The sequence below is a fragment of the Primulina tabacum genome, chromosome 4, assembly GCF_025594145.1.
Source record: "Primulina tabacum isolate GXHZ01 chromosome 4, ASM2559414v2, whole genome shotgun sequence".
Lineage (NCBI taxonomy): Eukaryota > Viridiplantae > Streptophyta > Magnoliopsida > Lamiales > Gesneriaceae > Primulina > Primulina tabacum.
The window spans coordinates 8,593,061-8,606,290 of record NC_134553.1 but is presented as its reverse complement, the minus strand read 5'-3'; the positions used below and the strand labels follow the sequence as shown (position 1 = coordinate 8,606,290).

Below are 13,230 nucleotides of genomic sequence, written 5' to 3'. Positions count from 1 at the left end.
ATTTGATGATATTTTTCTTAAACTGTCACTAATTTTTTTAAATAAAATTTTATATTATATATAAAGTTTAAAATTGCACACGATATTAAAATTTGGAATTTGGAAACAAACAAAATGACATCGAACTAACAAATTCATAAATAAACACATGCATCGACATAACATTTAACACATCAACTACTCAATCTGAGTATAATTCAAATATCTTTTATGGTAATAACATAATAGATTATACATATTAATTTGATAAAATATGTATAATTTGTTTTTTTATGAAAATTAGTTCGTCAGAGAATTTAGTTGATATGGATTTCTTTTTAGGACATTAGGTGTAAACATTCATTCGCATCATTCATAAATTATGAGGTGTAACAAGTTGTTTTAGAGAACAAAGAAGAAATCCGTCCACTCTGATACGTTTTTCAAAAAAATAAAAATAAAAATTGTATATCGTGTTCAACTGTATATTGTTAACTTTGAATATATTATTTGTACAATGATGTTTAAGTATCTATTACTGTTGAACTTATATTTATTAGTGTTTGTATAGTTTTCCAACAACATAGGAGTACGAAGTCAGAATTAAACGATATAAAAATTTATCGAATCAAAGAAAAAAAAAATACAAAAATGTAAAAAAGAAACATGTTCAAATATAAATCAGAAGTCAACGAAGAGTTAAAAACAGGATTAGTCAACGATGAATATTCAAAAAAACAGTATCAAGCAGATCTTTGTAATCAACATTTTTCGTTCATGCTTCATCACTACCACTGGCAATGTCTGGTTTGATTAGCACATGAGTATTCTTCATCGAGATCCCTCTAGATAGAGCAACATAAAGCTGTCCATGTGAGAAAACAGGTTCTCGTAAATAAACCCCAACAATTGGAATTGTTTGACCTTGTGATTTGTTTATTGTCATTGCAAAACATAAGCGAATTGGAAATTGCTTCCGTATGAATTGGAATGGGTACCCTTCATTTTCTGCTGGAGATAGAGGTATCCGAGGTAACAGAACCATTTTTCCAGCATGTTGTCCAACCGAAATCTCTGCATGGATGACATTATCACGAAATGCTCGGCATACCATTCTAGTACCATTGCACATGCCATTGGATGGATCTAAATTTTTGAGCAACATTATAGGACAATGTTTTTTAAGGACCAGTCAGTGAGGTGGCAAGCCATTAGGCGTTAGACCATTCAATAACTCCTCTGGATATGAAATATGTGTTACATTGATTGCTTCATCAAAGCTAAGGAAATGTATGGCTTCTCCTAGAAACAATGATATACTTTTTTCATTCAACGCATCGACATAGGTATTTTTCGTCGATAGAATTGATCGCTCGGTCATGTAAGTTGATGAAAGATGGTTATCATTATCGTATAACCCTTGGTATACATTTTCAATCAATTTATTTTCTGACATCTCAATACTTCCTTGGCACACTTTGGTTATCATATGTGATGGGATTTTTATATTCCCATTATCATCGACAGGCTCCACCCTTGTATCCACTTTGAGCAAGAACTCGCAAAAATAGAATCATTTTTCGCACGCATGTTTTCATGTAAAAGAATGATTTTCATTAAAGCTTCCATCAATAGTTTTTTCAATTGTTGCTCTAGGAATAACACGAAGAACTTGCATAAAACCCCCTCCTAATAAGACTATTTTCCCACCAAACGGTTTTTGTTACCAACAAGGTCTTGCAAAGTACGATCAATTGCTTCGATTACGTACCGTCTACACATCGGAGCTTCGTCCCAAACAATAAGCCTAGTCAAACGTAGCAGATCAGCAAGCCCACACTGTTTCGAGATAGAACAGTAATTATTTTCATGTAGCTCGATTGGATCTTAAGTCGCGAATGCGCTGTTTGGTCGCCTAGTAGAATGGAAGCTGCGACACCAGATGTAGTAGTGGCAAGGGCAATCATTCCTCGTGAGCGAAAAGTTGCAAGTACAGCATGATACAAGTACGTCTTGCCAGTTCTTCCAGGTCCATTAACAAAAAGAACTCCACCAGAGTTTCGATCAACACAATCCATGATCATGTCGTAAGCTATCGCTTGAGCATGATTAAGAGATTGGTGAGCAAGTAGGTCACTTGAAGGTATTGGGACAGACTTTTCATCCTTTATTTCTCTGGATTCTACCAAATCACGTTGTCTTGATACCAATGGAAATTTCGGAAAATCAGACATGTCTGCATTTCTTCCCATGCTATCCAAAAAATTTTACTCACAGATCAGAGTGTCTCACACATTATCTCAACTTCATTTACGAGGCCACCCCTTTCAAAATCTTCAAACAAAGATCGGTAAAAAGTGTCCCATAAGTTACGGACATCGACTGGCTGCTAGTGCACAAGTATTGTTGCAAATAATCTCTGCAAAGCATAAGGCATGTGAAAATCAACGGCTTCATTAAGACATTGGAAACTACTCTCATCGCATTCTAGTGGCCCTCTGACCTGGGCCGATTCTTTGAACGTACAACAAAGTCTTGTGCCAACAGTTAATAAATCATCAAAAGATGTAGGGCCTCGAACGTGAAGCAACAAAAGACGTAAATAAAATCTCTCACCCTCTACTGGATTAGCAGCATTTACCCGACCGATTACCTTCTTTTGCTTTCTTTTATTCCATGCTCTCTTCCCACCATCCCACATAAAATAACGAGGAAACTCTGAATAAAAGTATTGCCTTGCATCAATGTCTACATAACAAATCCAAAAAAAAAATCAGTTAACATAGTTTTCTGCACATGTTCAGAATCCAACACATTTCTCATGTTTTGATGATTTCAAAACGTAACACATTGGAGGGGAAACATCATTCAAATTGAACTCAAAAATTCTCCACATTTCCTCGAGAACATAAACCCATCGAGCATCCTGAAAAGCTCCTGATTTCGTCAACATACGTGTCCGAGCCAGAAGGAGAGACATGGACAGATATCTTGTCATGCCCTTTATAAATGTACTTGTAGAGATATTTTACTGTTGTAAGGCCTGAGAAAACTTAACATTGATATGACAATCATAACAATACAACAAGTAGGGATTATAAGGGACAACCCATTGGAGTTTAGTGGGTAACCCCTTACCTCAACGAAAATGCCATTGTCTCTTCTTCGATATATTGCGTATCCATCATGCCCTTGTATTGTCTGATTTGAGTGAGCTCGAGGATAGTGATGTTTGCACCGTCCATTAACCATGCAAGGACACCTTCTATTCAAACGTCCACAGGGGCCATGCATCATATGCCGTGAAACCAAGTCGAATAAGTGTGGGAAGAAATCCTTTTTGGGAAGTTCTGCAGAAACATATCTATCATATACATCTGGTGAAGTAATTTTAAACTCGGAGTCCAATATAACAAGAAAATGGCAGTGCAGCAGACCACTCTTTTGGAACTCAATTACATAAACATATGTTGCAACAGAACAAAATATCTTTTTCTTAATTATTTGATCTCTCAGATCAACCAAATTTGCACGAACTACACGTGAAATCAAATCGGGCCGGTCATGGGAAGTTTGACCACAAAACAAGTTATTCTTAATCTCGGGCCATTCAGGGTTACAAGTCACTGTAATGAATAAATCAGGTTTCCCGAAATACCTTACTAACGCCATTGCATCAAGATACCGTTTACGCATATCCCTTGGGCCCCCAATGAAAGAAGAAGGAAGAACCACACGATGACCAACCTCCCGACCACGTGTTTCTCCATTGACCACACTATCAACAATGCCTTGATATAGTTCTGATCTAATTTCTGCTTGATTTCGCATGTAGTAATCAAGTCTCTTAGTTTCCAGCTTAATATACATGTCGATAACAAACTATTGCAATAATCTGCCACCATACAACAACAGTGAAGATGCATTTTCTCGAATTTGAAGCCTATAACAATAATATTCTCGACATGATACCATCCTATCATTTTTTCCACGAACGACTGCAAAAAATGTAAAATAATAACAAACATATATTAAAACAATGTACATGCATGACACACTCATTTTGAAAAAGAAACTTACATAAAACCAAATCTTACCATGACTTTCGCTTGCAACAATTTGATCAAATGAAGAAAAACTTTCAGATGGCAACACAGCTGCGCCTGTAAGTGTATTGTGCAAGTTTCCTTAAAATTTTAGAATATGTTGTTGCCAACCACAATCACCACAAAGGAAAAAAATAAGATACTGTTGTGGATCGTAACAATCAAATAGTGCCTAATTTGATGGGTTTCGCCATCATTCGCTTGCACAACTATATCTCTATCGTAAGGGATATTAGTATTATCATTGCCCTCAACCCAAACGCCGCAACCTGATCAGTTAAAGGACAATTATAACACCTCTGATCAGCATGAACGTTCTTTCTTATGTGCAGTCGAATATCTCGGATAGAAGCACATTCATTTATTCTTCGAAGGAGCTTTGCATAAGGATTATGTTTCATTATATCCATCAATAATATCATAGTGGCCTCATCAACATCATCTTCATTTACTGCAGATATTCAATTCTGTAACTCATTGTCATTATCCCAGAAATAAAGCTGAAAATACTTAGGTCTTCCTTCTTGAGGCGCAAGTGGAGGCAATGCATGAAACACTTGTCCAGCAGCACGAAAGGTGTACACCCCATGATTAAGAGATGCTAGACTTTTGTCAATCCGTATACCGAATGATGTAAATGAAAATATATTATTATACAAGTGTATCTTACTACGGAATGCTACATCCATCGGAGAAGAAGGATCGATGAAAAGATTAATCAAATCCACTGGTGCAATAGGCAACACAAGACGAATTTTTCCACGGTCACAGCAAATGTAGGGGGTTCATGTGGAAATCTTAATGCCCCAAAAAATTGGCAGGCTGGAATTGCAGAGAGTGTATTAACATAATCTAATTGCAACTCTATGACTGAAATAAAACAAGAGAGATGAAACGAATAGATAGACGTTAGAAACGGAGACCAAAAAAGCTAAATGATCCTTAAAGAAAAGACCGTACAACAAATTACTCACAAACAGGAAAGCAAGCCACCCGCAACAAGGCATCGGATGCAACACCTGACACCATAAATATTCAATTAGAAGCTAGATGCACCTGTATTTCTTCTTACATAATGACATGAAACTATGAATGTTGTGGACAAAACGGTCGGTCCATGTAATTTATAACTAAATTCTTTGTATTTCAAATATTTACGTTTAGTATATTTTCACCCAATATTTTTTCTTTAAACGTCACATGATGAGAAATAATCATCAAGTCAATGCTAAGTTTAAATCTTGATCTAAGTCAGCACGAGCTTTAAAGCATGATAATCAGAATATTATGCTTAAATTAAATAAAGACATAACTACAATGATGAGGGTATAAATAAGTTTAAAAAAATATACACGTAATTTATTATTTTAATTTATAAAAAAATAATATATTATATTCTTATAAGCATGTATATGACAACATAAGTTAACTTTAAAATTACACATACTATTTTCAAAGGTTTCATATACGTGCAATTGTCAGCTGATCTCATTCATAAGTTAAATACTATGAACATTCAAAAATTTCTCTTATGATAAGGAACATTGTAGGACCGAGCGCTTGCCGCTTTACCAAAAGCTATAGCTGATGGTAATGGTGCAACTCAAATCTTTTAAACTGCACAGCAGCTCAAGCACCACGATTCGATCGCTCTACCAAGCAGGGATAATTATTGCACCCAACAATCTCCCTCCCAATAATTGCACTCCTTGCAATCAATGAGAATCGAACCAGTGACATTGGCTCTGATACCAATTGTAGGACCGAGCGCTTGCCGCTTTACCAAAAGCTATAGCTGATGGTAATGGTGCAACTCAAATCTTGTAAATTTCACAACAGCTCAAGCACCACGATTCGATCGCTCTACCAAGCAGGGATAATTATTGCACCCAACAAACATAAAAATGAGCCAAAAAAATTAAATCAAAACAATTTTTTTGTTCATTTTGAATGTGGCGTATAGCTTATAACCACAATTTATATGCTCGAAGACATCCACATTTTCACTCCCTCCCGTGATATATTGTGAAACTAAAATAGTTATAGCATAACTAAAATGTATTGATAAATCGATTTTTTAATTTGTGGGTTGTTTTATTTTAATATTTAATTAATTTATTTTCCTTTACATATATAAAATTACACCTTCTTCAAATCTAATATACTATGGAGGTAATTGTAAAATCATATATATGTTTCGGATAAGGAGTATACAATTTCAAAATTAGTTGTTCTGAATGTAAGTCTTATGCAAGTATCTGAGTATGTGTATATAATCTTCAAAAGCAATTGTTTCGTTTCCTAATAACCTTAAAATTTAAAATAAAAATATATACTTCACCATTTCAGAATCGGTACACTTAGAAGTAGCTAGCAAGTTAATGTTAATATCAACAATTTGATTGTAGACATTTTTTCCCCTCAAAAGTTATGTTCAAAGTAGTACGTCCAAGATATACTTGACTAAAAACCAAGACACAATTTACAATATTTGTATATAGCTAATCATATATATGAAACTAATTTTACTTTTTTCTTTAAAAACACCAAAAAATTTTGAAAGCTCAACCGATTCATAATGTAAACTTCTTACCACATATCCATGAAAAAATAGGATTCTCATTTTCAATTTAAAAACAAGCGTACTGTTAAACACCAAAAAAAACTTCATTTTCAATACTGTCACGCCCCGAGACCGGGGTTAGTCGACACCAGCGTTATTCAACAATCACATAATTGCTAAACAACAAGCCTCTTAGTACAGTATAAACCAAAACCAGTTTATATCATAAATACCATAAAAATGGAGTCGTCCTTACAATAGTAGCTCTGAAAAAGATAAAAATCTGCGGAAGCGTTTACAACTTGAATTAAAACTCACAAGAACATATTCTTAATTAAAATTCTTCATGCGTCCACTATCAGTCCAAAAACTGGTGTCTGATTCTTCTTTCTCTGTTTCTTCTTCTGATTTATCTGGGAGGGTAGAGTAAGGGGTGAGTATTTTGGGAAATACTCAGCAAGTGGGGGCCGTTCGAGCACAACATAACAAAATGCATAAAAATTCGAAACACACACCTTTCATAACATGACTCATACCACGTGCACATCATTAACCAGACACTGAGATTCATCTACTTTCAATGGTTTACTGATATCAGTTCCTAATTTTTACTCCTCTAAGGGGGCGAGGCCGTATAGCGGTTATCTCCCTCACCGCGTAAGGGTACGTATGATTGGGATTCCCACCCATATCAAGTTGAATTCTCATAGTGTCAAAACATTACTCATGCCAAAAATCGTAACCAGAAGGGGTAGAAGAAGAATTTGCACTCAACCGAATTTTAAAACACACGAAATGCATAACCGAAATTCACACATTTAAAACAAGCCCACTTACCTTAATCCTTGAAGAAAAATATGAAGAATTCGAAAATCATAGAAGAATCATGTAACCGACACTTCGAAAACGCAGCAGCACCATCGCTTGAAAAATCAGCAGTCTTGAAAAATTCATTGCGCCTTATTAAACCGTTGGATCGAGCTCAAAATTTCAGAGTACGTTCAAAATTACGTCAAATACATTATGAACGGTGAAGATCGAGTTTGGAAGTCGTTTTAACATGTTTATGGATGAAAAACCGTAGGTATGTTGTTCCCGCGTAAACTCTGAGCAGTTTTCTTGCGAATGCTATAAACAAAAAACTAACCGTTGGATTTTGCCGAAATTTGGATATGTTGTTTCAAACATATGGAAGCATATTCTGAACGTTGGAGATCGGATTCCGACTAACTGAGCGAGAGAAACGAATTTCTGAACATGAACAGAATTTTGATGACTCGTGCAGAATTTTGTGGAGAAATTTCGAAAATTGGAGAGCAAAAATTCGAAAATTTGATGTGTAAATGAGGTGTAAATTCTGAATGAAAGCTTCTCCTATTTATAGGGAGGTGGCTGCTATCCTGATCGTGTATTATCCTTGCATTTGAATTTTTGAATCAAACTTTAAATCTAGGATAATTATCATATCAAATCTTATATCTTTATCTGATATCAATATTATATCAAATCTTAAATCTTTATCTCGTAAAAATCTTTTCAACTTTGAATTTATATCCCAGACTTTACCTGCTCATATCCAAATATTTCTTATTTAATTCCTTAGATCGTGGTCTATTTATTATCCCAAGTTCAAAGTATATGCACAATCTCAAAAATATTGTACACGATATAATTATCCACACAACTTTAGATAATCTTGCAAATCTTACATCTAAAATAATGAGATATATACCCGAAGATTGCGCAAATCCTAGTACGAAAATATTATCACGATTATGCAAAAATATTGGATTTTACAAATACAATTAATAATAACAATACTTCTCACAAAAGCATAACCGGAAAATTTGAACTCTAAAAAAGATGGCAAGTGTAAATATTAACAAGTTAACTCACCAACGGAGATAAAGGCGGCCCGATCATCATGTGCATCACCAGATCCAACAACAGGACTGCTGCTGCAATCATTAAACTCACTGATAAAACCATATAATCGAAGTCGACCCATAGATAAACAAACTAAATTAAGCACATACCTTGCAACATATGCGGAAATTGTAGAGGTACGCCGACCACGCATGACAAAGCGTGATTGATGACTAAATCAAATACGTTATATAACGAGATTTAAAAAAACAATTCTACGGACATACATGCAAAACTTGAAAGGCAACTATGAGCAACGTCCACCAACAGAACCCCGCAAAGGTGGGGTTCGTATGTAAGATCCATTTGAATGAATACATGGATGTCAAGCTGGATCTTCACTTCGTTATGATCCCGACTCCATGGATGTTTGAATGCTTCGAATGTGAAGCTGTAATTGGTTCCAACTTGTACTTTCTATTTATATGTAGCAGTGTTTACATGGACATGCAACTCTCAATAAATTCCACAAAAAAAAGCAGCATAAATGTTTTAATTATGTAAAAAAAACGTTTAATGCATAACTATATCAAGTGTATGTAATACATATTTCTCTTAATGGTTGGGACGGTCGTCCAATTCTTGAGTAACTATCTTATACAATATTCCAAAGGGTAATGATTTTAAGTAGATCTCATGCATTGTTTGGTTTTGCATCCATCCGTCCCATATGTAGTAGTGTTTACATGGACTTGCAACTCTCAATCAATTCCGCAAAATAAAGCAGCATAAATGTTTTAATTATGTAAAAAAACTTTTACGGCATAACTGAATCAAGTGTATGTAATACATATTTCTCTTAATGGTAGGGACCGTCCAATTCTTGAGTAATTGTCTTATACAATATTCCAAAGGGCAAGGATTTTAAGTAGATCTCATGCATTGTTTGGTTTTGCATCGATCCGTCCCATAAGCGGTAGTGTTTACATGGACATGCAACTCTCAATCAATTCCACAAAATAAAGCAGCATAAATGTTACGTTTACTGCATAACTATACCAAATGAATGTAATACATATTTCTCTTAATGGTTGGAACCGTCCAATTCTTGGGTAACTGTCTTATACAATTTTCCAAAGGGCAATGATTTTAAGTAGATCTCATGCATTTTTGGTTTTGCATCCATCCGTCCCATATGTGTTAGTGTTAACATGGACATGCAACTCTCAATCAATTCCACAAAATAAAGCAACATAAATTTTTTACGGCATAACTGTATCAAGTGTATGTAATACATATTTCTCTTAATGGTTGGGACCGTCCAATTCTTGAGTAACTGTCCTATACAGTATTCCAAAAGGCAATGATTTTAAGTAGATCTCATGCATTGTTTGGTTTTGCATCCATCCGTCCCATTATTTTTGTTTAATGTTTTGAATATGTATCATTCTTCTGCATAAGTAACATTTATATACATGATGTGAAAAGACATTATATAATAAAGTCATATTTAATAAGGGTGTCAAAGTAAATTCACAAATGAAGTGACGTGAAAAGACATTATGTTGAAGTATGAAGAGAGGGAAAAATATGCATAGTTTGACTCATATAATAAATTGTAAAAAAAACTTTTACTGCATAACTGTACATTTTTCTCTTAATGGTTGGGACCGTCCAATTTTTGAGTAATTGTCCTATACATTATTCCAAAGGGCAATGATTTTAAGTAGATCTCATGCATTGTTTGGTTTTGCATCCATCCGTCTCATTATTTTTGTTTACTGTTTTGAATATGTATCATTTTTATGCATAAGTAACATTTATATACATGATGTGAAAAGACATTATATTGAAGTATGAAGAGGGGGGAAAATACGCATAGTTTGACTCATATAATAAAGTCATAATTAATAAGGGTGGCAAATAAATGCACAATATATAATAAAGTCATATTTAATAAGGGTGTCAAAGTAAATTCACAATTGAAGTGACATGAAAAGACATTATATTGAAATACGAAGAGGGGGAAAAATATGCATAGTTTGACTCATATAATAAATTGTAAAAAAAACTTTTACTGCATAACTGTACATTTTCTCTTAATGGTTGGGACAGTCCAATTTTTGAGTAACTGTCCTATACATTATTCCAAAGGACAATGATTTTAAGTAGATCTCATGCATTGTTTGGTTTTGCATCCATCCGTCCCATTATTTTTGTTTACTCTTTTGAATATGTATAATTCTTCTGCATAAGTAACATTTATATACATGATGTGAAAAAACATTACATTGAAGTATGAAGAGGGGGGAAAATAGGCATAGTTTGACTCATATAATAAAGTCACAATTAATAAAGGTGTAGTTTGACCCATATAATAAAGTCACAATTAATAAGGGTATCAAATAAATGCACAATATATAATAAAGTCATATTTAATAAGGGTGTCAAAGTAAATTCACAATTGAAGTGACATATTTATATATTCACAATTGAAGTGACATATTTTTATATATTCAAAATTAGTTGTTCTGAATGTAAGTCTTATGCAAGTATCTGAGTATGTGTCTATAATCTTCAAAAGCAATTGTTTTGTTTTCGAATAACCCTTAAAATTTAAAATAAAATATATACTTCACCATTTTAGAATCGATACACTTAGAAGTAGCTAGCAAGTTAATGTTAATATCAACAATTTGATTTTATACATTTTTTCCCCTCAAAAGTTATGTTCAAAGTAGTACGTCCAAGCTTTACTTGAGTAAAAACCAAGACACAATTTACAATATTCGTATATAGATAATCATATATATGAAACTAATTTTACTTTTTTCTTTAAAAACACCAAAAAAATTTGAAAGCTCAACCGATTCATAATGTAAAATTCGTACCACATATCCGTGAAAAAATAGGATTCTCATTTTCAATTTTAAAAACAAGCGTACTGTTAAAGACCAAAAAAACTTCATTTTCAAAATTATTAATAAAAACACTTCTCACAAAAGCATAACCAGAAAATTTGAACTCTAAAAAAGATGGCAAGTGTAAAGATAAATAAGTTAACTCACCAATGGAGATAAAGACGGCCCGATCGTCATGTGCATCACCAGACCCAACAACAGGACTGCTGCTGCAATCATTAAACTAAATGATAACACCATATAATCGAAGTCTACCCATAGATAAACAAACTAAATTAAGCACATACCTTGCAACATATGTGGAAATTACAGAGGTACGCCGACCACGCATGACAAAGCGTGATTGATGACTAAATCAAATACGTTATATAACGAGATTTAAAAAAACAATTCTACGGACATACATGCAAAACTTGAAAGGCAACTATTGAGCAACGTCCACCAACAGAACCACGCAAAGGTGGGGTTCGCATGTAAGATCCATTTGAATGAATACATGGATGTCAAGCTGAATCTTCACTTGGCTATGATCCCGACTCCATGGATGTTTGAATGCTTTGAATGGGAAGCTGTAATTGGTTCCAACTTGTACTTGCTATTTATATGTAGCAGCGTTTACATGGACATCAACTCTCAATAAATTCCACAAAATAAAGCAGCATAATGTTTTAATTATGTAAAAAAAACGTTTACTGCATAACTGTATCAAGTGTATGTAATACATATTTCTCTTAATGGTTGGGACCGTCCATTTCTTGAGTAACTGTCTTATACAATATTACAAAGGGCAATGATTTTAAGTAGATCTCATGCATTGTTTGGTTTTGCATCCATCCGTCCCATATGTAGTAGTGTATACATGGACATGCAACTCTCAATCAATTCCACATAATAAAGCAACATAAAAGTTTTAATATGTAAAAACACATTTACGGCATAACTGTATCAAGTGTATGTAATACATATTTCTCTTAATGGTTGGGACAGTCCAGTTCTTGAGTAACTGTCCTATACAGTATTCCAAAGGGCAATGGTTTTAAGTAGATCTTATGCATTATTTGGTTTTGCATCCATTCGTCCCATTATTTTTGTTTACTTTTTTGAATATGTACCATTCTACTGTATAAGTAACATTAATATACATGATGTGAAAAGTCATTATATTAAAGTATGAATAGGGGGGAAAATATGCGTAGTTTGAATCATATAATTAAGTCACAATTAACAAGAGTGGCAAATAAATGCACAATATATAATAAAGTCATATTTAATAAGGGTGTCAAAGTAAATTCACAATTGAAGTGACGTGAAAAGACATTATATTGAAGTTTGAAGAGGGGGAAAAAATATGCATAGTTTGACTCATGTAAACAATTGTAAAAAAAAACTTCTACGCCATAACTGTACATATTTCTCTTAATGGTTTGGACTGTCCAATTTTTGAGTAACTGTCCTATACATTATTCCAAAGGGCAATGATTTTAAGTAGATCTCATGCATTGTTTGGTTTTGCATCCATCCGTCCCATTATTTTTGTTTACTGTTTTGAATATGTATCACTCTTCTGCATAAGTAACATTTATATAAATGATGTGAAAATACATTATATTGAAGTATGAAGAGGGGGAAAATATGCATAGTTTGACTCATATAATAAAGTAACAATTAATAAAGGTGAAAAATAAATGCACAATATATAATAAAGTAATATTTAGTAAGGGTGTCAAAGTAAATTCACAAGAAAAAACATTATATTGAAGTATGAAGAGGGGGAAAAATATGCATAGTTTGACTC

At 33.7% G+C, this 13,230-nt stretch overlaps 2 protein-coding genes and 1 long non-coding RNA gene across 4 annotated transcripts; all 3 read right to left on the bottom strand.

Annotated features, from left to right (window-relative positions):
• Positions 1-754: 754 nt before the first annotated feature.
• LOC142541803 (ATP-dependent DNA helicase RRM3-like) lies at positions 755-1,093 on the bottom strand. The gene has a single exon (XM_075648263.1). The coding sequence runs from the start codon at positions 1,091-1,093 to the stop codon at positions 755-757; it is 339 nt and encodes a 112-aa protein (XP_075504378.1).
• A 697-nt stretch (positions 1,094-1,790) lies between these two features.
• Positions 1,791-2,231, bottom strand: LOC142541802 (uncharacterized). Its single transcript, XM_075648261.1, has one exon. The coding sequence runs from the start codon at positions 2,229-2,231 to the stop codon at positions 1,791-1,793; it is 441 nt and encodes a 146-aa protein (XP_075504376.1).
• Positions 2,232-3,083: 852 nt separating this feature from the next.
• LOC142541524 (uncharacterized) lies at positions 3,084-11,909 on the bottom strand. Of its 2 annotated transcripts, none has more exons than XR_012819365.1 (3): positions 11,723-11,909; positions 11,583-11,644; positions 3,084-3,329 (listed from the first exon to the last, which is right to left on the bottom strand). It is a non-coding gene; the product is annotated as an uncharacterized LOC142541524 (long non-coding RNA). The 2 variants fall into 2 exon arrangements; XR_012819364.1 differs by lacking the exon at positions 3,084-3,329 and adding an exon at positions 4,991-5,104.
• Between the last annotated feature and the right edge of the window lie 1,321 nt (positions 11,910-13,230).

Bases quoted from the DNA above. Each gene is read 5' to 3' on its own strand.
- LOC142541802 (XM_075648261.1), bottom strand. From the start codon at position 2,231: ATGGGAAGAAATGCAGACATGTCTGATTTTCCGAAATTTCCATTGGTA.
- LOC142541803 (XM_075648263.1), bottom strand. From the start codon at position 1,093: ATGGTATGCCGAGCATTTCGTGATAATGTCATCCATGCAGAGATTTCG.